Here is a 22019-nt window from a genome sequence, read left to right as displayed (position 1 = left end):
AGACAGTGATTTTCTCTGGGGAGAGGGGGTTTTTGTCATATTTGCTTACCCGGGATCTATTCCCCCCCTTTATCCTTTCGGGACCTACCTCTCCTTCCCACCCATTCTCAGTTCACGTGAGCAGGTGCAACAGATCCATCCCCCAGCTCAAGAGATGGCCAGGTGGCCCAGGTCCGGCAGTCAGTCCATCCCATCTTCTTGGCCACACTCACTGGTAAGGAGACAGGCATGAAATCTAGGCTGGCTCAATGTGACTCAGTCCCAGGACTGTGACAGAAATTTGGGGGACAAGAATCTCACTTTATAATGTGGTTACCAATCTGGTAGGATGTTAGCCTGGAGCTGCTGGAAGCCTCATTAAGAGTAGAGTAGTCTGAGGGTAGAGTAGTCTGAGGGTAGAGTAGTCTGAGGGTAGAGGCTTGGGCAGAGAAAAGCAGAAAGGTGGAGAGATGGATTCCTGATGCTATCCCTTCGAGCACCTGATCCAGCGGTGCCTGAAGCAAGTGCTCTGGAAATTTTTACGAGTCAACAAATTCTTTTATACCTAAGACAATTTGAATTTCTGACAGTTTCCTAAGGAGGTGGCAAATGCTCTGAGCATTTAAGAAGCAGCTGGGGGGCTTTTCTTTGGATCTTTGCTATGTAAGGAGTGGGAGGAAGCCCATCGATAATACCTAAAAGCTTATTGGAAATGCAGAGTCCTGACCTCGCCCCAGACCTATGAAATCAGAATCTGCATTTTGACAGGATCTCCTAGGTGATTTGTATGCACATCGCAGTTGGAGAAACAAGTCCCTGAAAATAATCCAAACTTCAATAGAACCAGATGACCTTTAAGAATCTTCCCACTCCTGGGCCCTCTGGCCGGTTTGTCTTTCCTCTGAGCTGCTGACAAGAAGAGCTGGGGACGAAGCACCTCGGTGTGGGGGACGAAGGGGGCAGAGCAGAAAGGACATCACCGTGGCCGTATTTGACAGGTGAGGTTCACATTTTGGATTTTCATTTCTTCTTTTTGTGCTTTAAATGCTTATGGCTTCGGGATGAAGGGCCAGGAAAGGTGTGGGAAGGAGAGAGGGGAGGAGAAGTAGCCAGAGAAAGAAGTGTCCCCAGGACGTGGCTTCCTTAACTGAACTTTTTGTCTGCTCTCCTGAGGGAAAAACACATTCTTTTTGGTGCTGCCCATAACAAAATCCCTGGCTGTCCTTTGCTGGGAGAGCAGACAGTGGAGGAAAGAGTGGCCTTCCCCCACTTCGGTGAGAGATGTGGGGAGGGATGGGTGGGGGAGGCTGGCTGTGTCCGCTCTGCTTGGCAGGTAGTAGGTGCTCACAAGGGACACAGCAACCAAAAGCAGCGTGTGATCCTGGACCAGATAGAAGTTGCCAGAAAGGGCATTACTGGAGAAATTCGATATGGACTGTAGGTTAGATGATAGTATTGTTAACTATGTGAAATTCCTTGAATTTGTTAAGGTCCTGTGGTTATGTAAGGGGATGTCTTTTTTCAGAGGAGATGTGATCATGTTTAAAGACAAACGGGGTTCAAATGTAAAATATAAGGCTTTTCCTTCCTTCCACGGTCTTTCTTTCAGCTGGTCGTGGTGTTTTTAAATTTGCTATGTAATGTCCTTCTGGGTACAGGAAAATTTAAAATCTAAATCTTCAGCATACATTTTATTTTATTTTTTTTAAAGATTTTATTCATTTATTTGACAGAGAGAGACACAGCGAGAGAGGGAACACAAGCAGGGGGAGCAGGAGAGGGAGAAGCAGGCCCCCCTCGGAGCAGGGAGTCCGATGAGGGGCTTAATCCCAGGACCCTGGGATCATGACCTGAGCTGAAGGCAGAGGCTTAAAGACTGAGTCACCCAGGCACTCCCAGCATACATTTTATTGTTCATCTTTATACTATGCAAATGCCACTATAAGAGCATTTAATTCATGTGTGAATTACACAATACGTATTTCAAAACTTATATGTGCACGTGCGTTCCGTTCTTTCCAGAACAGGAGAGACCCGCACAAAACTAAGTTGTTTTGATTTCACTTCTTGAGATGTGCACCTTGTGCCCATACTCACTACTCCCACTTTCTGATGCTCAGGGAGAGTATGGGGTTCGGTATCTTTCCTTTCCCTTCTAGGCCATCATTTTCAGTGTGAGTAGTTGGCTGGAATGCGGAACTCGAGTAAGAAAGCACTTAACAGGGTTCCTTGGGTGCCCAGTGTCTCTTAGAGCACCACAGACTGTTCCTGCATTGGAAGCAGGTTCTAAGAGTTGTGGCCTCTTGGAGCCCTGCTTCCCCGTGAAAACACCTCCCTTATGTAGCTCAGAGTCATTTTGTATTCACTCATTCCAGGACTTTTGGTAAACGCAGCTGTATCTTGCTGGATTTTTGAGCCCAAATCTCTCTCTCTCTGTTGGGGACAAAATAGTTTTGTGTGTATGTGTTGTTGTTCCAATGAAAGAGGCTATTGTGCCCCCACCCCAAAGAACTGAAGGTCTGACATCGTATATCATAGAACCTTTATTATTTTTCCTCTAAACTCTTAGAAACGTACATAACGCCCGTGCTCTAGTTATGACACCATTTATAGACATTTAAAATGCATCTTCATTTATAAATATTTTACATTTGGTCCATAGAACAGATAATTTTTCTAAATAATACTGTAATTTTTTTTAAAACAGGCTCTGTATATAGTTTGAATATGTATATATTACATATATTTTTTTATATAGAGATAGATTTACTTGGTGTTCTGAGAATAAATCCTTATTGCAAAAAAAGCATATATGATAATACAATATCTTTTCCCCCAGGGCAAATACTAAAAAAGGTACACATATTCACAGTTCTCACTGGAATTGTACGACACGTAATATTGTGCTATATTAAGTAGGTTTGGATGGAAATCGGTTAGGGGATTTCTTGCCAAACATCTCGATTAGATTTGCATACAAACATTAAGTACACTGCATTTGTCTTAGAAAGACGTGGTCTTAGTTTCACATGGAAGAACAAAGAGAAAGTCAGAAGTCTTCCTGCCCTTATTCTAGAGGAGTTCACACAGGATGTGGGGGTGGGACCATGAGACACAGTGAAGAGTTCCTTTCATTCTAACCCTATAATTTAACAGCACATATGCATTTTTGATCATGGATTCACCAGTTGGCATTAGGGATGCCTTAGCAATGAGACTATTTTACAGATGACCTCAGGAAAAGGTTTGAGATTTCCTACACGATATCAAATAAGACCCTATATACCACACGTGAGGATGAACGTATATGTGTGTGCCTTTATATGTGTACATGTACTTTATGTTTCTCTACAAGAATGTGCTTAATATTCTGAGGGTAATACCTTATTGCAAGAACGGGTATGCTGGTCACTGTCGGATGAGAATGACAAGAGATTAAAAAACCCACAGTCACAGTTATTTACCATAATTATTAAGGATTAGTTGTAAAACACAGTTTGTGAGCTAACTAGCTAAGGAGCTACGGGAACAACATACGATTTGCTACATGGGAAACCATCTTCCTGGCAAATGAGAAACGCTGAGTCACTGAAGCTTGCAAGAAACTGTCTGCCTAATCTGCCACCACCACCACCACTGCCACCACCACGGAGCCCAATTCCAGAAAGAAACAAATACTACTTCTTGATGAAGCAGTTTAATCTTGGAAGCACTTTGGGGGAGGGGGCGTGCAGGTGGTCTGGATTAACACTAGCTCCTCAGTTAGTGGGCTGGGGAGATTTTAGTGGCAGTGAGGGGGAGATTCCCGCTAAGGAATATGAACGAAGAAGGCAGCATTTTTGACTGGGGCGTCAGTGAGGACACAGCTGAAGGGGAAGCCGGAAAAAGAACTGCATCCATTTTGACTCAAGGACAGACAAACCTTCACCTTGATTTCCTCTGCACCTGATTTGTGCTCCATAAAACGGGGCAGCCTAAGAGAAACTGGAGCTCCTGATTAGGGAATTTCCCCAGTGGGATCTTAGGCCCCCAGAATGGCAATAAAAAAAAAAAAAATCAATTGTGCTTGTGGCAGTTTTCCAAGGAGGGAGTGAGGGAGCTGGGCTGTGTGGAATGATCCTATTGGGCCAGGGGCAATCAGCATGGCCTGGCTAGGAGGGGGCAGGGGAAGGACGCTCTGCAGATTGCTGGAGACGCAGCAGCAGCTTCGGGGAATACTGGTGGAGGTCCTTGGGGGTTGTTTTGTCAAGCTGCCTCGGGAAAGATAAACAAAAATAACAACAACAACAAAAAATGAAAGTCAGAGCTCCGCGGGCTCCCTGCTACTTAAGAGTGAGCTCTCCCTGGAAATCCCCATTATACAGAATGCCCTTTTCATGTGTTCAGAGCAGCGTTCCGACGGAACCGAACTCCGGCAAAGTCTGAGATAAGAGTCATGAGTTTCGGCAGTAAGAGAACAGTCAGGAATATGACTAAAAGCCACGAGTGTGTGGCCTCACCGCATCACACTCGCTGGCAGGATAAAAATGATCTATCGCACAGTCACAGAGGCTGATTGCTTGATGCTTATGGGGCCCGGATTCAAAAGGTCACCAGCGCGCAGGTGCTGGAGCCATCGGGTATCTTTGCCCAGGGCGGAGCCCACCGGGGGTGACTGTCCCCCACCTCCCCTCTCTTTGCATGGTGATGGTGTCTGGACTCGCCACTCGAGGTAGGTTGAGATCGACGGTATCTTCAGACATCAAGTGGTGGTCATGTTCAGCCAGGTTGGGGGGTGAGAGTGTCGGGTCGGCAAGCCGCCAGACACCCCTAGATGTAGGCCTCTTTGCTGGCTGAGCCGCTGGCCTGGGGCTGCTCCGGACCGTTCTCTGGGCGAACGATGTCTTCGCTGGGCTGGATCATGACCTGGATGCGCTGTTGGGCACCAGGGAGAATCTGGGCTGGGCGGAGGGAGACTGGCCGCTCCGTTCCCCCACCTCTTTTCAGGTCTATCCTGCCTGTTCTGCCTTCAAAATGCACCCAGATTCTGGCCTCGTCCCCACATCCTCCACACTCTCTGGCCCCCTCACTGCTCCTCACACATGTCAAACATGCACCTGCCTCAGGGCATTTGCACTTGCTGTGCCCTCTGAGACATCCTTCTTTTCAGATAATTACACAGCTGGATCTCGCTCAAGACCTCCTTAGGTCTTGGCTCAGTGTTACCTTCTCAACAAGGCCTCACTCAGCACTCCCTAAAACCCCTTTCTACTCTATTTTTCTCCAAGGTACTCAGCCCTATGTAACATGTTTTTATTTTGTCAATTGTTGGTCTTCCTCTACTAGAATATAAGCCCCAAAAGGGTGGGATTTTTGCCTATTTTTCTCACGACTGTGTCTCTATTACTGAGAATACTGTCTGGCACATAGTAGGTATTCAGTACTATTTCCTGAATGGATGAATTTCCCCCTACCTTCTCTACACATATTCCCTGAAATCCTATCCCTTCAGATCACGCACTGTCTTCAGATGTGTCCACTCCTGAGTCTTTGCACAGGCTGTGCTCCCCTCCTCAAATACACGGCCTTTGCCTCTCCTCCACTCCCAGACCTGACTTGACTGCCTTTTGCAGCTCAGCAGAGGATTGTGGAAAATGAAAGCATTGGGCCTGGAGCTGGAAGAAGGGGCTGCAAGCGTCAGCTCTCCTAATAACTTATTGCAAGGGGTGGGGAAGTGGTTTCTCGCTTGACCTCAGTTTCTGAAAGGAGGAGGCTGGTCCAGGGGCTACACATGACCCCCCCACCATGTTTTCCTTAGGCCACGGACCACAGAGCTCCCTCTTCTGGCTCTGATTGGTCTGGAAGGCCCATCTTAGTAGAAATAAGGTTGAGAACCACTGATCCAAGGCCTCCCAGCTGTGGCCCTCCATATTCTGATTGTCCACCTCTCCCCAGTGAAATCTTCTCAGCATACACTTGATCCATCAATGTCGCTAGCACCTGGGTACCTCCAGCACTGCCTTGTTTCACTTGAGAATTCGATAATAATTTAACAAAGAGCTGGTGTGGACCTAGAATATGCTAGTGGGCCTCTGCTGAGGGCAGCATGCCTTACATTATATTTCCTTGAGGGCAAGACCACATTTCATCTTTATTAAGCCCACAAAAGGGGTCTAGAGTAAGCCCACAATACAATGGACCCAACCCTTCACCTGTTTCAAATCCCTGAGGCTCCACATTACCCTCCAGATAAAGTTAAGAGTTCTTGTCCTAATTTTCAAGGCCCTCCATGATCTGGCCTGACTTTCTTACATCCCCAACCTCATCTCTTATCACCCCTTCTACAGCCTTCTCCACTCTACCCTCCAGCCACAATGATCTCCTTTCAGTTCACCAAATGCTATTCATACCCCTGGGCCTTTGCGCCTGCTTCCCATCCCCTTCTAGGAACATTCTTTCTGCTTCTACTTTTAACTCTGGCTCATCTTTAGACTTCTTCCTAGCTATCCCCTCTTTTAAGAAGCCTTCCTTAACTCTCCTCAACCCAGGCAGGGCTAACCGATCTCTCTGGTTTACCCGAATCATGGCACTTCCAACATTCTGTTGCCATTGGATATTGAGTTGTCTGTTTCCTAACTAGACTGTGAGCTCCACAAGGTAGGGGCCATGCCCAGCACAGCAGAGGAAGGGGACCAGCAATCTGAAGGGGGAAGAAGGGACTTACCTGCTTCAGGGAGCCCTTTAAGGTGAGGAACATGTAGGCCATGTACCCAGGGATGAGGACCATGGAAGACAGAGCCATGAGCCAGCCCACGCCCTGGCCCCACTTGGGGAAAATGTAGTTTCCCATGGTGAGAGGAGTCATCTGCACAGCACTGAAAATGAACACACCCTGGGGAGGGGGGAGGGGGATGGGACACAGTCAGTCCCCCAGATTGGACAACCAAGGCCCCTTCCTAGACCCTGAAGCTGATAGGTCCACTCACCACCTCCCTTGCCGTGAGGCTGACCCTCAAAAGGGCTCTTGTGGGGGCCAACTAGCTGGATGATGCTGGCAGGGTGAGCCTGGGTCCCTCAGCGGTCAAATGGGGGCAAGAATGCCTATTCTGCTGAGGTTTTCGAAGATGATGTAATGTGTCTGGTGTCATGGGGGGCACAGAGTAGATGCTCAGCAAGTGGGATGGAGTAGTATTATTAGGGAATGGGCGCCTTTGCCTCCAGAAGTTTCTCTCTGGGCCTGAGTCACCCCAGGGACTGGCCTGGCCTCATCCTAACAGGGCTGGTCAGGACTTATCCTTACCGCTACAATGATTGGGGTGAAGAAGGACCAGCAGAGTTTCCACCAGATGCAGGGCCTGGAGCCAACCATCTCTTGGATGTTGTCATAGAATCGGTTAACACCTGTGACATTCAGAGTGAGAGCAGGAGGGATGAATGAGCTGTGGGCACTGCAGGCTCCAAGGCTCAATCTGCCACTTTTGGGCAGTGTGACCACAGGCAAGTTACCTGGCCTCTAGGAGCTTCAGCCTTTTTGTAACATGGGGCTAAAGCTCTGGGGGGTCCTTGTTATCTAAGCATCAATAACCCCCAGCAAGTGGGTTGTGTGAGAAAGCCAGGCACCTCACATGAAAATAGCCACCAACAAAGGGTTGTGCTCATAAAGGATGTCCTCACCTCTCTCAGTGTCCCTTCCACCCAACAGCTAGCCTAGCCATTCCTTCAAAGCTCTGTTGGACAGAGCGCGTTTCCCCACTGCTCTGATGCTATAAGCAACCGGTGACAGACTGCAAAGAACACCAAATCTTGCAAAACACCACAGGCGTCATGAAGTTCCCCAGACTGACATTAGGCATCACTCAGATTCTGAGCAAAGCCCCTGACCAGCGAGGAAGCCAGTTGGGGGAGAAGGGGGCTGACAAGGAGTGGGTGGCGAAGAAAGTACAGTGAATATCAAGACTTAGAGGGACCCAGGAAAACACTTCGAACACACTGTCTCGCTGGGATAGTCAAAGTGCAGGGAAGGACAACCTTTTGGCTATCATGCAGAGGGGTCTGGAACCTCAGGCCACAAAATAAACAAACAAAACCATCATTTCCTCCAGGTTTTGTTCTAAGGGAGTGCATGCTTTTTATCATAGCCCCACTTTTGTTAAATATTTCACTTTAGAACTTTTTCTTTTGTAGTTTTGGTGTCACTTTTCTAGATAAAATCTCAAACCCTCTTATCCCAAAATTTAGGACGAAATTTTGGCTCCCATTTTAAATGGATTTATTTAACCCGTCTTAAGGTGTCCCCTAAATACAAGACCCCCTGTGCTAGCTTTATCAGATTTCTGTGAGGACTGAATACAGTTGACCCTTGAACAATGTGGCAGCTAGGGGCTCTGACTCCCCCACCCCCACGCAGTCAAAAATCCACATATAACTTCTGACTCTCCAAAAACTTAACCACCAATAGCCTACTGCTGACTGGAAGCCTTACCCATACCAAACAATTGATTAATACCTATTTCGTATGTTCTATGTATTTATATACTGTGTCTTGCAATAAAGTCAGCTAGAGAAAAGAAATGTTATCAACAAAATCTTAAGGAAGAGAAAATACATTTACAGTACTGTACTGTATCAAAATGAGTATCAAAAAATACCATATTGTATTTATACACAGAACAAGTAGGCTGTGCTGTTCCAACCCGGGTCGTTCAAGGGTCAACTGTCAACTAATGTATAGGAAGGGCTTGGTGTTCAAGCTGTATGTGTTGAATGATGATTGAAGAAAGGAATGAATGAATGAATGAATGGATGAATGAATGAATGAGGGAGGGAAGGAGGAAGGAGGGTTGACACTCACCGTAAAACCAGGAAATGGAGACACATTCGAAGAACACGAGGAACAGCAGGCTCATGCCGCTTGCAGAGTAGTAATCAAACAGTTTGAAGACATAGATGCCCCCCTAAAAGAGGAAAAGCTGTGAGAGGGGGTCCACTTCCCACCAGCGCCCAGGGCACGCAGTTCACAGCCAACGTGGGCTCTGCAGTCTGGCGAGGTAGGCGTGAGACAACACTGCAGCGAGGAGGCTTGAGGGAAGATTACAAGAAGTATGGAGGGCCTAGTAAGTGGTGAGGGTGTGCTCATCGACTCCCTGGGAATTGGTAAGAAGATGTCCGGGGAAGAGAAATGCTCCGTGTCTGGGAATGCTGGAGGACGGAGAGAGGAGCTGGTCATCAGAGCCATCTCTCCACAAAGTTAAATCAGTTATGTCTCTCCCCTGCTTAAAACCTTCCATGGCTCTCAACATCAAAAAGTTGAGAGAATAAAATAAAATTAAATTAAATTAAAAAAACAAATAAAAAACAAAATCCAAGTGGCTTTGGCTCATAAGTTCCTGCATGAACTGGTTCTGTCCCCCTTACCTATCGGCTCACTCCTTCTGCCCCTCAAACTTACCAAGCTCATGCATACCTCAGGGCCTTTGCACCTGCTACGCTCATTTTCCCCTGGCTGTCTCTTCCTCATCATTTGAGTCTCAGCTCAAGTGCCACTTCCTCAGAGGGCCCTCTCCTGACTACTCTGTCTGAGGTAGCATCCTTCCTACCCTCACTAGTCATTCCCTGTCCCACTACTGTCTTTTCTTCATGGCGCTGAACACTCTCTGAAATGATTTAGTTTGTCTGTCAGTCTTGTCCACCAAAGCATAAGCTCTAAGAGAGCAGATACTGTGTCTGTCCCGTTAACTGCTGAATTTCCAGGATCATGACAGGCCCATGGTGAATGTTTTAACAGCCATGGAGGAATGAAAGGACAAATGAACAATACTCTGGGAACGAACTGTATTTGAATCCAGGGGGTAGTTGTGTGGATCATAAAGCAGACCCACAGACCCACTGAGTTCACGGCTTTCAGGTCATTTATATTTATTGTACAATTCACTAGTTTATGTGTATGCCTTCTGACTAGACCGGGAGGGCCTTGAATGCAGAGAGGACTGCTCATTATTATCTAGAGTAAAAGAAAAGTGGGAGCAAGAAGGAGGGGCAGGGCCAATGCCAAAGGCCCAACTCCAGCTCGACTGTCTAACTAATTGGTGTGCATTTTTAAAAACTCAGTCCCTGCATCCCCTCCTCCCGGAAGCAGTCCCGGGTGCCCCAGGCTGAGTTAGGGGCTGTATTCTCCAGCTGTGTCTTATCTTTTCTAGCTCAGTGTCCGTGTCTCCCACCCTCCCACACTGAGGACAGGGTCCCCATCTGCCTCACGGCTGTGTGTGCAAGGGCTTGGCACAGAGATGGTGCTCAAGGAACAGACAAAGGGTGGGATGGCAGGAGGCTGGGGTGGAGAGGTGTGCCTGGCCACCAGAGGTGTGCCCGGTGCCCGGTGAGCTCACCTGGGTGATGTTGGAGAGGCCGATCAGGTAGGAGACGATGCAGACAGCCGCAATGAAGAGCTCCCTGCGGTTGCGGAGGAGCCTGGGGTACTCATCCACCAGGGCCGTGATAAAGCCCTCCACGGTGCAGAACTTCAAGGGGGACGAAGATCAGCTACGTGCGGCAGACTCCAGCCCCAACCCACCCAGGGCCTGACTCTGGGGCAAGACCAAAGGGCTCTGGCACTGTCGGGACAGCAGAGCCAAGGAAGCCCCAGGATCCAGGCCTGATTCTGCCTCTGCCTCTCTCTGTGACCTCAGGAGAGCCCCTTCCCTCTGGACATCAGTTTCCCCATCTGGAAAATGGGGAAGGCGGCTGAGCTGATCCACCCTGAAGTCTCTCCTGTGGTGGAACAGTCTAGGGGTCTGAAACTCTGCCCTCTTCCTGGGGGCCTAAGCCAATGGCCAATGGCCTCCTCTCCCTTCTTGCTCCCAGACCGACAAGGCTGGGTGTCCTCACCTGGCTGTCAATGCCCAGCATCAGCAGCATCGAGAAGAAGAGGATGGCCCAGAGGGGAGAGATGGGGAGCTGGGTCACCGCCTCTGGGTACGCCAGGAACGCCAATCCAGGGCCTGTGGAGGGAAGGCCAAAACAGAAAGAGAAAAGGTACTGAGCACCTGCAGCGTACCAGCTCACCACCCACTCTCTAAGCTGTATTGCATTTCACCTTCGGAGTAAACTTTCGGGTGAGTGTTGTCAGCACCCCCTTTCCTAGATGAAGATACAGAATGTGCGTGGGTGGGGGAGGCAGTAGGGTTGGGGCCAGGGGCCAGGGTACCAGCGAGATGAAAGGAAGGACTGCGGTGGTTTGGTCCGTGGTGGGTGCAGGTGCAGAGAGGTGGCCAGATGGAGAGATACTTAGGAGGTACTCCTTAGGAGTACGTCTCTACTTAGGAGGAGAGATACTTAGGAGGATACGGGCAGGTCCTGATACTGGTCGGTTTATGGAGTGAAGGTGAAGGAAGCGTCCAGAATGATGCTGGGGCTGTCCTGGGTACGAGATGGGGTCACCCTTTGCTGCAGTGGGGAGCCCAGGGAAGGAGAAGGTTTAAAGAAGTCAGTTTGGGACATACTGTGTTTGAGTGTCTGGGTAGGGGTTAGTCAAGAGATGAAGGGAAACCTTGAAAGGTGAAGGAAAGAAATTGTAACCTCCCTGGGTCTGGCTCAGGAAAGGGTGGTGGTGGCCGGGGAATGCCAGAGAAACGAGCTGGCCCTTGTAGAGAAGATGAGGACATCAGTGGAGGAAGTTCCTTTCCACATGACCAGCACAGTTCTCCATGATGGGGAAGGGACAAGTCCCATTGCCTCCCCAAGCCCCAGGGCCTCTGCTGTGCACATAGTGGGTCCCTCATGTTCGCTGCTTTCCCCACTGAGCAGGGAGGCAGGGGTTGCCTGGGGCTTTCCTCGGACCCTGCAGCACTGATGACCGTGTGGTGAGCAGAGTGGGTACAGCCTGCTTGGTGAGAACATGTTTGGGACAAAAGCAAAGATTTAGGCACTTTGTGTCACGGTGGTGAGCATGTCTGAGTTGGAACAAGGTTTATATTCCAGGGGACAAGAGTCGGTCTTCTCCCTGCCAAAGGCAGGATTGTGCTGGAAGTGCCAGTATGGTCAGGTGATTAAGAGCCCAAGCTTTTTGATCAGCCAGGTCTGTGCTCAACTCCAGTTCCATCACCTCTCTAGCTTGGTGAACATGGTCCATGAGCCTCAGTTTCCTCACCTAGTAAATGGAATAAGAAAGCATGGACTCCATAGTGTTGGAAAGTTTCACCTAAAATGCTTCCTGCTCTGCCTGGCACCTCGTGATGCTCAGTGCCAGGGAGCCAACACACCACACTCATCCCTGTCTCAAGGCCTTTCTACTGGCTCTTCCTTCTGCCTGCACGCTCATCCTCTGGCTCCCGCTGGTGATGGAGGTAATGACCACAGATGCCCACGTGTCACAGATGCCCCCTCCCACCCCGGGAGCCCTGGCCCTTCCACGTGTGGCGCTGACCTGAGGCCGCCACATCAGCAATGGACCTCTTGGTGACATGGGCCATGAAGCCCACGATGGAGAAAATGACAAATCCCGCGAACATACTGGTGCAGGAATTGATACAGCAGACAATGATGGAGTCCCTGCAGAGAAGAAAGGGTGGACTCAGCGAGGGTGAGGCTGGCAAGGAGATGAGCTCGGAGCAGTGGTTAGCGAGGGACAACGGGCGGGGGCAGAAGAGGGTGCCTGGGAGCAGAGCTGCAGGGCAGGTGCCCCCACCCCATCCCAGGGAGGGGGGAACCGGAAGGAGTGGCCCGGAACTGACTTGGAATGGAGTTGAAAGTGGAGAAAGGCCACGGGGCGTGGTCTATAAGGGAGTGGCCGCGTGTGGGCGTGGCGTTGGCGTGGCGTGGCCCGGAAGGAAGGGGCTCCTGGGCTCTCACCTGTAGACATTGTTGTGGAAAGAGTTATAGCTCCCAAGAGCGATCAGGGATCCCAGGCCCAGTCCGTAGGAGAAGAAGATCTGGGTTGCCGCATCCAGCCACACCTATAGGTAGAATGAACAAAAAATAGTCAAAATTATAATCACAGCCACAGTGCCCCAGGGCCCTTTACATGTGGTAATCAGCTGTACCTGGCAACCGTATCAGTTTACGTATGAGGTTAGAGAGGTACGGTGACTTATCCTAAAGCTGGTAACTGGTGGCTCAGGTCGCAGGTGTGCTCTTAACTCAGCCGCTGGAGGCGGGGAGCCCAGGAAGGCCACTCACCTCAGAGTCAGACAGCTTGCGGAAGTTGGGTGTGATGTAGAAGAGGATGCCCTCCTTGGCCCCAGGCAGCGTAACTCCACGGAAGAACAGGATGATCAGCATGATGTACGGGTAAGTGGCAGAGAAGTAAACCACCTGGGAGGAAAATCGGCACCGATGCCCCCTGCAGCGCTCCCATTCTTTCCCTCCCCCCACTTCACTTACATCAGTGTCTGTTGTGGCCCTGGGCTTACTTCCAGTTCATCTTCCTCCAGGAAGCCTTCCCTGGATTCCTAACCAACTGTGTTTGTCCACTTTTTTGAAGCCTCTCCTTGGAGTCTTAACCAACCAGGTCAGCACCTGGTTTTTCCTTTCCCCTACCCCTCCTTTATTTTTTGACTTTTGTCTAAACTGTTCAAGTGAAACAGGGTGTGAGGAAAATTTTAAAGTTACACACACACACACACACACACACACTTAAAGTTCCCTTCAATTGCCCCTAGAATTTAAGTTAGGTAAGGGGAGGGCTTGTCTTGTTCACTTCTGTTTTCCCAGCACCTAGAACAATCCACGGTTTATAGGAGACACTGGATAAATGCCTAATACATAAATGCATGGATGTTAACACATTAATGTTCCTCTTTGGAGACTGGGCAATGCATGTTTGTACAAAATCATGCTCCAATTATGTGCTTGCTTTTTCATTTAACATGTCTAAAATTAAAAAAAAAGCAGTGCCTACTTTGTTTACTAACCATTGTTTTATTGTCTCATAACAATGTGATTTTTAATTATGCAAAATAGTCCCTCAGGAGGTTCTACCATCCTCTTTAAAGTCTCCCCTACTGTTATCCATTCATGTGAATCTCACTAATAATACACTGGAAACCCCTGTGTATAAAACTTTGTCTACAAAATTATTATATCATTCTCAGGAAAATTTTCTAGAAGTAGAATTACTGACTAAAAAGGGATAAAATTCTCAATGGCTTGTGATCCATATTTCCCAATTACCTTCCAGAAACGGAACTTTATCCAGCATTTCAGAGCATACCTTCCCCACAAAGGTACCAGCACTGATATAATCATTAAAAATATATTTTTTTTGCCAAATTGATAATCAAAAGACTGATGTCATTGTCTGATATGACATTTCTTTGCCCGCTGTTGTGAAAGAGCAGTTTTCAAGCCAATAACCTTTGTTATCTCACAGTCTGATGTGACCCTATTTTCTGGACAGCATGAACTGTTCTCTGGGTGAGTTTCATTTCCCTGAATGGGCATCTTAGATTCTTCAGGGTTAGGAAAGGTAGCCATGATCCACCAGAAAACCCACTGTACTTGGAATTAGGAAAAGGGAATTTGAAGCCATCTGTGGCATCTATAAGCTGTACGATGTTGGGTCAATTTCTTATCCTCCCTGAGCCTTGACTTTTCTGGTCTGGAAAATAGGTACAATCAACCTGCCGACTCAGAAAGGTCAGTTGTATGTATGTATACAACATGCTTAATATATGTGGCCTAGGTCTTGCACTTGAATCTGCCTTCCACATTTAGCATGGAGCCAGGTACACACTAGGTGCTCAGTAAATGTTTACTGATGGCTTGGCCGACTTACTCAAAAGACAACTGATACCATGTATTGTCTACCTACTAGATGCTAGGCATATGCTACATACTCTGCATAGATTATTCTCCTTAGTCTTTATGACAACCCTGTAAGGTACTATTATTGTACCCATTTAACAGATGAGGAGATGGAGACACAGAGAGGTGAAATGACTTGCCCAAGCACACATAGCTAGGTATCGGGAGATTGAGATTTAAGCTCAGCTCTATCTCTTCCAGAACCCTTAGGCCTTACATTCTTCTGCTTCTTAAAGTTGGGCTGGGAGACACCTGTGCCCTCCTCCTGCATGCTTAACCTAGGGATGCATCAGAGAGGTTTTGACACCGGCTTTGGATCTGAGAACGGGTAGGTCCAAAGGTCCCACCAGACTGGAATTGGGCAGTTTTTCATCAGCCATACTCATGTCCAAGTATGGAATTCGTGAAGGTTCTGTTTTGCTCACGTCAGCTTGGGTAGTCCAGACCTCCTTGCTCCAGCATGATTCAGTTCAAATCCCTTTTCTCCCTTACTTGCTCTTAGAACTCAGACAGGTTTCCTCTAAGTTACCTTCAGGCCAGGGTCCAGTGAGAGCCTGGGCTATCTTCTATCCCTGGACCCCTGGGGCGGGGCTTTAAGGGGAAAAGTGTGGGAGTAAGGCCAGTCCCCTTCCCAACTTGATTGGCAAGCTCCCCAGATGTCCTCAGGCTGGGCCCCCCCAGCTTGACCTGGCTCTGCCCTTGCTGATAATAAAAACAAAAACAAGTACAATTCCACTTGGTAACTGCTGAGGGCTTTACAAAATCACCATCCCATTTGATTCTCCTGACAAACCAACAGATAAGCCCCATTTTTTAGAGGAGGAAACTGAGTTTCAGAGAGGTGAAGTGATCTGCCTGATGCCACGTAGCCAAGTCAACAGCCGAGTTGGGATCCGAACTCAGGACTATTTCAGTACAAAGGCTATTTAACCATTCATTGATCCATCTCTGTTTCTCCTCCAAGGCTGGGATGTGGAATGTTCATCTCTGGATCACCCTAGAACAAGGCTTGGTACAGTGGAAATGCTCAGGGACAGACAGTTTGCTCAGTGGTCCTTGAGCAAAGTTTACCATCTGTTTTGTGATGGCTCTGTGTAACTAACTTACATTATCATATTCCATCCTCACACTGCCCAGAAGGTAGGTAATGTTATTATTCCCATTTTATAGGAAAGAAAACCAAGGCAGGGAGAGATGCAGGGACCTGCTGTTCTCTAGGTTCGGTGGGGTTCCTGGAAGTGCAGACTCCTGTGTGGGGCGGAAATCCCCTTGTAGACCCATCCCCTTCTGGTCCCCACTGTGCACATGCCTTACCTTTCCAGTCCAGCCAACACCCTTCCAGATACAGAAATACACAAGGATCCAGGCGATGGCCAGGGTGATGGCCAGAGGCCAGCGGATCTGTCCTGGCTTATCCAGCCCGTCTGTCATCTGATGCATGTTCCGCCTGGTGGAACAGTGGAGGGAGGGAGCAGAAAGTCACATGGGGCTGGTGGGAGCTGGAGTGGCCTGGGGGTGCCCAGGGAATGATACCTCCACCGTGACTGTGCTGACATCTGTGATCACTGAGACACAGGAGCTGGCAGGAGACTGTGGGGTCCATTATACTAACCGGTAGAAAGTGCTGTTTGCTCAAGGGACCTGCTGGTGCCTTATTTTGGCCACGATTATTGCTCACCTGTTTGGCTGCAGTACCTCCTAGCAGGACCCTCACCTTCACTTTTGCTTTATCCCTACTCCAGCCCCAGGGACCCTTCTAAATTATATGTCTGATCGTGTCACCCTCCTGCTTAAAACCCTGCAGTGAATAGCTCCCTGCTGTCCTCGGAATGAAGCCCAACCACCCCAGGCCCACCTTGCAAGGCCCTCTGAGCTGGCCCTGCTTCTCTCTCCAGTCTCAGCTCATCCCCTCACCCATGCCTGGCTTGCTCTCACCTGCCTCCAAGCCTTCATGCATTCTCTTCCTCCTGCTGACACCTGTCTCTCCCACATGGTTTTCACCTTAGATGTCACTCCTCCCCTGGGCTCGTCCGGGTACCAACTTGGGGCCCCTATCCCCTCCTCTTAGCACTGGTCATCTGGCGTTGCCACTCTGCCTGTTTGCTTATGTTTGCCATGTCTCTAACCAGACTGCACATAGTAGGTGCTCAAGAAATGTTTATTGATTAAATGGTTCGAGGCAATCCTAAAGGTGTGTGAGAGAATTCTATGTGGCAGATGCTGGAAAGAAGAAGCAGCCGGAGAAGAATCTGATTTTTATTTGTAAGGAGACTGCCTAGCCAAGGACATTCCTGCACAAAGAGACTCGCATCATGTGTTCTGATGCCTCCTGCGCACAGTTCCTCCTGGCAGCTTATGCAAGGTGCAGTGGAAGCTTCCAGGGTGCTCCCAGACCCTTTTAAGCTGCCCAGCACAGATGCCTCCTTCATGCCAGAGAGACTTGGATCCTAAGACCTCTTTTTGTAAAATCAATACCCCAACGCACATCTATGATGTGCTCTTCTGAAGATCCAATCAGCGCAGCCTTCGCTATGAACCGTGTGTGTGTGTGTGTGTGTGTGTGTGTGTGTGTGTGCGCGCGCGTGCGCACCTTTATTCCAAACAACTCTGGGTTTCTAAGTAGACTGGACTGGTTTGTTTTCCAGATGAGCTGGGATTTTGTTGGCCTGTGCTGGCGATCCTTCTTGGCCTGTGCTGGTTACCCCTCTCCAGAGGTGCACCGTCTACCCCTGTCCACCCTGCTCCATGCCTAGGAGGCTGGCGGCTGGCACTACCTCCCTGGCTCCCTGGCCCTCTGGCTTCTAACTAGGTCTGACCAACAGCAGGAGCCACTGGGCAGGAGGAGTGAGAAGGCAGGAATGCATTCTCTCCAGCTTGTGCCTAGTGGCCCTTTCCACGGCCCAGCTCTCTACGGGGGAGGAGAGGGTTTCACTCTCTCTTGTTTCTTCCTTAGCCCTGTGCACCGCACCAGCTCCCATCATCCTTTTGAGGGTGCCTCTGTCTCCTGCTGGCCCTGGCTGACAGGCACCCCCCACCACTGACGGCCCCACACTTACTCCCAGAACTCGACCACGGCACTGGTCATGTTGGTGGTGTTGACGATGCTGTAGTTGGAGAAGCAGCGGTCCGTGTTCCAGGGGTTGTCACACTGTTTCCACGGCAGCGTCTGCAAAGGCACAGGGGCACAGACAAGCCCTGTTGAGCCCTCAGGGGATGGCAACAGTGGTCCCAGGGCGCTTTGTCCATCCTCACGGTCCCCTGCGCCTCTTTCAAGCCATCCGTGATCTCATGGCCCCTTCCCAACAGCTCCCAGATGCAGGTCATGTTGAGATGCCCATTGTGGAGATCAGAGAGGGGCAGCCACTTGCTCGAGATCACACAGCTCCTAAGTGTCAGAACTGAAATGTGAACCTTGATCGTTTCACTCTGAGAACCAGCTTCCCAAGCTGTGCCATAAGGTCTCGTGTGTTTGTCCCAGGGCCACTTCCCAGCTCTGTGACCTCGGGTAAGAGATCTTGCCTGTTTGACCCTCTGCACACTGATGTTAACAGTGAGCACTGAACAGTGCTTGTTCTTTGCAAGGTACAGTGCTAAGTAAGCCCTTTACACATATTTACTCCTTAATCCTCACAACAACTCTATGAGGCCCGTTTCATTTTTACTTTCATTTTATTAATAAGGGCACTGTGGCTCAGGGAGGTTAAGCCTCTTTCCCAAAGTTGCACAGCTGGTATATACTGGGGTCAAGATTTGAACCCAGGCAGTCCGAGTCCATATGAAATGCGCTAACAACAGCCCCCGTGAGAGGGCGTGTCAGGAGGATTAGATATCAGCCTACACGAAGCACCTGGCTCAGTGGCAGGCCCGGAGCAGGTGCTTGGTTCATGGTGCTGTGACTTGTGGGGAGACAGGGGCTGCTGAAGACACACCATGTCCCCGATCCCCGCCCAACCTCCACCAACCCAAGGAACAGCCCTATCAGCAGAATGGTAGTCCAGCAGAAGGACGGTGGGCTCTGGGTCTGGCTCCTTCTGGAGGGGGTCAAAGGGGCCACTCACTGTGGTGAAGGAATTGTACAAGTAGTAGATGGCCCAGGAGATGATAACGATGTAGTAGATGTTCAGCCAGAATGACAGCACGGCAGCGGCAAGGCCCACACCTGGGAGCAGGCACGGCATCATGATATTGGTCTAAGAGAGCAGTAATAATAACTATCCCAGGGAGCGTCATTCTTATCATTTTCCATGATGTCCACCAGCTCACTGGACCTTGGAGACAGGTGTTATGGAGGCACTGAGGCTAAGAGAGAGGGAGGAACTTATCTAAGGTCACACACATCTGGCAAGGGAGGACTTGGGTCTGGGGCCCAGCACTGGCTGGTTGCAGGTGGGGCGGGGGTCTTGGCTTGCCAGGCAAGAATAATTCTCCATGTATCCATCTGAGGGTCTGTCAGGCACTGAGCAAGGAAGCAAAGAAAGTCGTACCCGGCCCTGGCTGGGGAAATGAACTCACAGGACAAGGCAGGCTGATGTGTACGGGGTCTCTGGATTGGGGCCTTCTGTCCACCTCTGCTGCCCTAGATCCTAGCCAGGGCTGCCATCTGCCACCTGGCCCCCCCGAGGGTTCTACTCTGCTCAGAAGTGAACCAAGCATGTCCCTCTCTCCGGTGGGGCCGAGAGTGTCAGGAAGGCCCTGGTTTCATCATAGTTCTGTGGGCAGGAGCACTGCCACTCTGCAGACTTACCCTTGAACATGGGGGCCAGCTTCCACACCCCCAGGCCCCCGATGGACGTGTACTGGCCCAGGGAGCACTCCAGCAGGAAGAGTGGGACCCCCGCAAAGATGAGTGTCAGGAAGTAGGGGATCAGGAAGGCCCCTGTGGGGTTGAGAAGAGAGATGCTCATGGTCCCAAGGCTTTGGAGAAGCCCCATTCAGAGGGAGCACCATGGCAGGGCGTTCTGGGGGTCCCAGCCATAATTTCCCTACACTCTGCCTTCAAAGTAGCACCCACAGCCAAAATGAGGTCCAAGGATGTCCTTTGCTCAAACTACGTCCCTTGTTCTTTGCAAAATGATGAGGTGAAATTTTGGTATCATTAACAAAGGACAATTGTCCTTTGGGAATCTTTTGGTAAAGGGACAAAGACAGGAAACGGGGCCAGGTCTTTAGGGGGCCCCTTCCCCTAAGGTAGCCCCAGAAAATGCCCAAGTGTGACACTCTTCAAGGGGTCCAGACACAGCTGGGAGGTTGCCTGGCCAGCACCTACCACCACCGTTTTTGCCGCAGAGATAGGGGAATCTCCAGACGTTGCCCAGGCCAATGGCGTAGCCCACACAGGACATGAGGAAGTCAAAGCGGCCCTTCCATGTGTCCCGGTCCGGAAGGTCCGCCGCCTTCTTCTGCACCTTGACCACCAGAGTTTTGGGCTTGTCATTGGCCACGGGGGCCTCGCTGACCTCCGTGGAGATCTGCCCATCAGCCATCTTGCTGCCATTGGTCGCCATGTCTCGGAGTTTGGACACAGAGGTCCTGGCAGATGGACGTGTGATGTCGGCCCCGGTCCACGCAGACAGCAGGTTTGCGGCTCAAGGTCACCCTAGGAGAACAGAGGGGTGGGGTGACAGGCACGGAAGGGTGGCCAAATCCTGGAGTTGCCCCAAAATAACAAAAATAAAAGGACCACAAACAAACTAGGGGCCAGAGAAGGCTCTCTCATCAGCTGTCTTTCTCCTGGAGGAAGGATGGTGCCTTCTGTTTCCAGACTTGTGTGTGGGGGATGTGGTGGGTTGATAGCTCCTGAACTAGCTTCAAACCTGCAAATCTGTGTCATGTGCCCTCTCTTAAGTGTCTTGCTCAGAGAAGAAAACTGAGGAGACCAAATTTCCAGACAGAAATATTAAGTGTTCTTCATCTTTGCCTCTTGGAGTGCAATTAGATTTTTCATACCCTGAGGCCATAGTAACCATGGCCACTATAAGCCATGGAAGGGCTTATCGTGGGACCAACAGGGCAGTGACCCGGCTACAGGTGGTAGATGAGCACAGACTCTAATCATGATCGAAGTCCTCTTTCACATTTGAGCTGTGACTTTGAGAAAACTTCTTAACCTCTCTGGGCCCTGCTCTCCCTATCTTTTTTTTTTTTTTTTTTAAGATTTTATTTATGGAAGAAGGAGAGAAGGAGGGAGAAGCAGACTCCCTGCTGAGCAGGGAGCCGCATGCAGGGCTTGATCCTGGGACGCCAGGATCATGACCTGAGCTGAAGGCAGAGGCTTAACTCTCCCCCTTTTTTTTTTTTTAAAGATTTTATTTATTTATTTGACAGAGAGACACAGCGAGAGAGGGAACACAAGCAGGGGTAGTGGGGGAGGGAGAAGCAGGCTTCCCGCTGAGTAGGGAGCCTGATGTGGGGCTCGATCCCAGGACCCTGGGGTCACGACCTGAGCCGAAGGCAGCCGCTTAAGGACTGAGCCACCCAGGCGCCCCTAACTCTCCCTATCTTTTAAAGTGAGTATGATAATAGTACATCACGTTGTTGTTCTTCACTTATTCAGCGAGGATTCTGTGCCCAGCAAATGGTGGGGACTTGTTACTATTTTGTCAGCAGTCCCGAAGCCTGGCGTGCTTCCAAGTTGTTTGCAAAGCTCTATAACGATAGAGCCCCAGGTCCCACATCAGAATCCCAAGGAGATGAGTCCTGAATCTATGCATTTAACAAATTCTGCAAAAGGAGACCCTTATGCTGGGAGCCAGTCCCAGCCCTCAGCTGAAGAAGGACCACTGGTTTACATGACCTCTCTGAACCAAGATATTTCACCTACACTTTGTACTCTGCTTGCCTCTTTGGTTCCAGAGGCGCATGGAGTAGAGAACTGTGTATGACATTGGATGCAGCCCAGCCCTGGTCTTCAAATCTCCAGTCTGCCTTGTACAAGCTGAGTGACCCTAAGTCCTACTCTTGATTGTTCTCGCCTCAGTTTTTCCATCTATAAAATGGCAGTAATCTTATCTGGCTTGTCGAACTGGGGCAAAAATAAGCTTTCATGGCTGTACGGGTATTCTTCACCTGACTGGTTTAGAAAGAGAATTCCACACACGGTTGTGATCATTTTGGTTGTGGATGTTACCTGATGATTTTCAGCTCCAGAGCAGCCCCCTCTGCCACTCCTGGGTGCAAGCCTGCAAAGCAGAGATGAGGAGGGACCTCAGTGAGCTGGCAGGTGGTGGCTAACGGGCAGCCCTGGGCAGAGAGCAGCAGGGGAGCAG

The 22019-nt window shown here is 49.8% G+C and overlaps 1 protein-coding gene across 2 annotated transcripts in view; it reads right to left on the bottom strand.

Moving 5' to 3' along the window:
• Window positions 1–2488: 2488 nt before the first annotated feature.
• SLC6A1 (solute carrier family 6 member 1) overlaps window positions 2489–22019 on the bottom strand; it is a 41596-nt gene continuing 22065 nt past the window's right edge. The window contains exons 2-16 of one of the 2 annotated variants that reach the window (XM_073901650.1): window positions 21881–21932; window positions 20021–20350; window positions 19499–19630; window positions 18813–18913; window positions 17811–17920; window positions 16069–16201; window positions 13129–13263; window positions 12802–12905; window positions 12377–12501; window positions 10840–10952; window positions 10341–10472; window positions 8810–8912; window positions 7259–7359; window positions 6683–6850; window positions 2489–4893 (exon numbers count right to left, since the gene is read on the bottom strand). In XM_073901650.1, the coding sequence (XP_073757751.1) occupies window positions 4789–4893; window positions 6683–6850; window positions 7259–7359; window positions 8810–8912; window positions 10341–10472; window positions 10840–10952; window positions 12377–12501; window positions 12802–12905; window positions 13129–13263; window positions 16069–16201; window positions 17811–17920; window positions 18813–18913; window positions 19499–19630; window positions 20021–20258 (1800 nt within the window). In that variant the 5' untranslated portion in view covers window positions 20259–20350; window positions 21881–21932 and the 3' untranslated portion in view covers window positions 2489–4788. The remainder of the gene's footprint in view (window positions 4894–6682; window positions 6851–7258; window positions 7360–8809; window positions 8913–10340; window positions 10473–10839; window positions 10953–12376; window positions 12502–12801; window positions 12906–13128; window positions 13264–16068; window positions 16202–17810; window positions 17921–18812; window positions 18914–19498; window positions 19631–20020; window positions 20351–21880; window positions 21933–22019) is intronic. The other variant, XM_025885455.2, reaches the window with a different exon arrangement.

The sequence above is a fragment of the Callorhinus ursinus genome, unplaced genomic scaffold (assembly GCF_003265705.2).
Source record: "Callorhinus ursinus isolate GAN/ISIS: 27379988/994484 unplaced genomic scaffold, GSC_fseal_2.0 scaffold15, whole genome shotgun sequence".
In the NCBI taxonomy this organism is placed as follows: domain Eukaryota; kingdom Metazoa; phylum Chordata; class Mammalia; order Carnivora; family Otariidae; genus Callorhinus; species Callorhinus ursinus.
The sequence above is the reverse complement of the archived record's forward strand: the minus strand, read 5'-3'. Positions and strand labels throughout refer to the sequence as shown.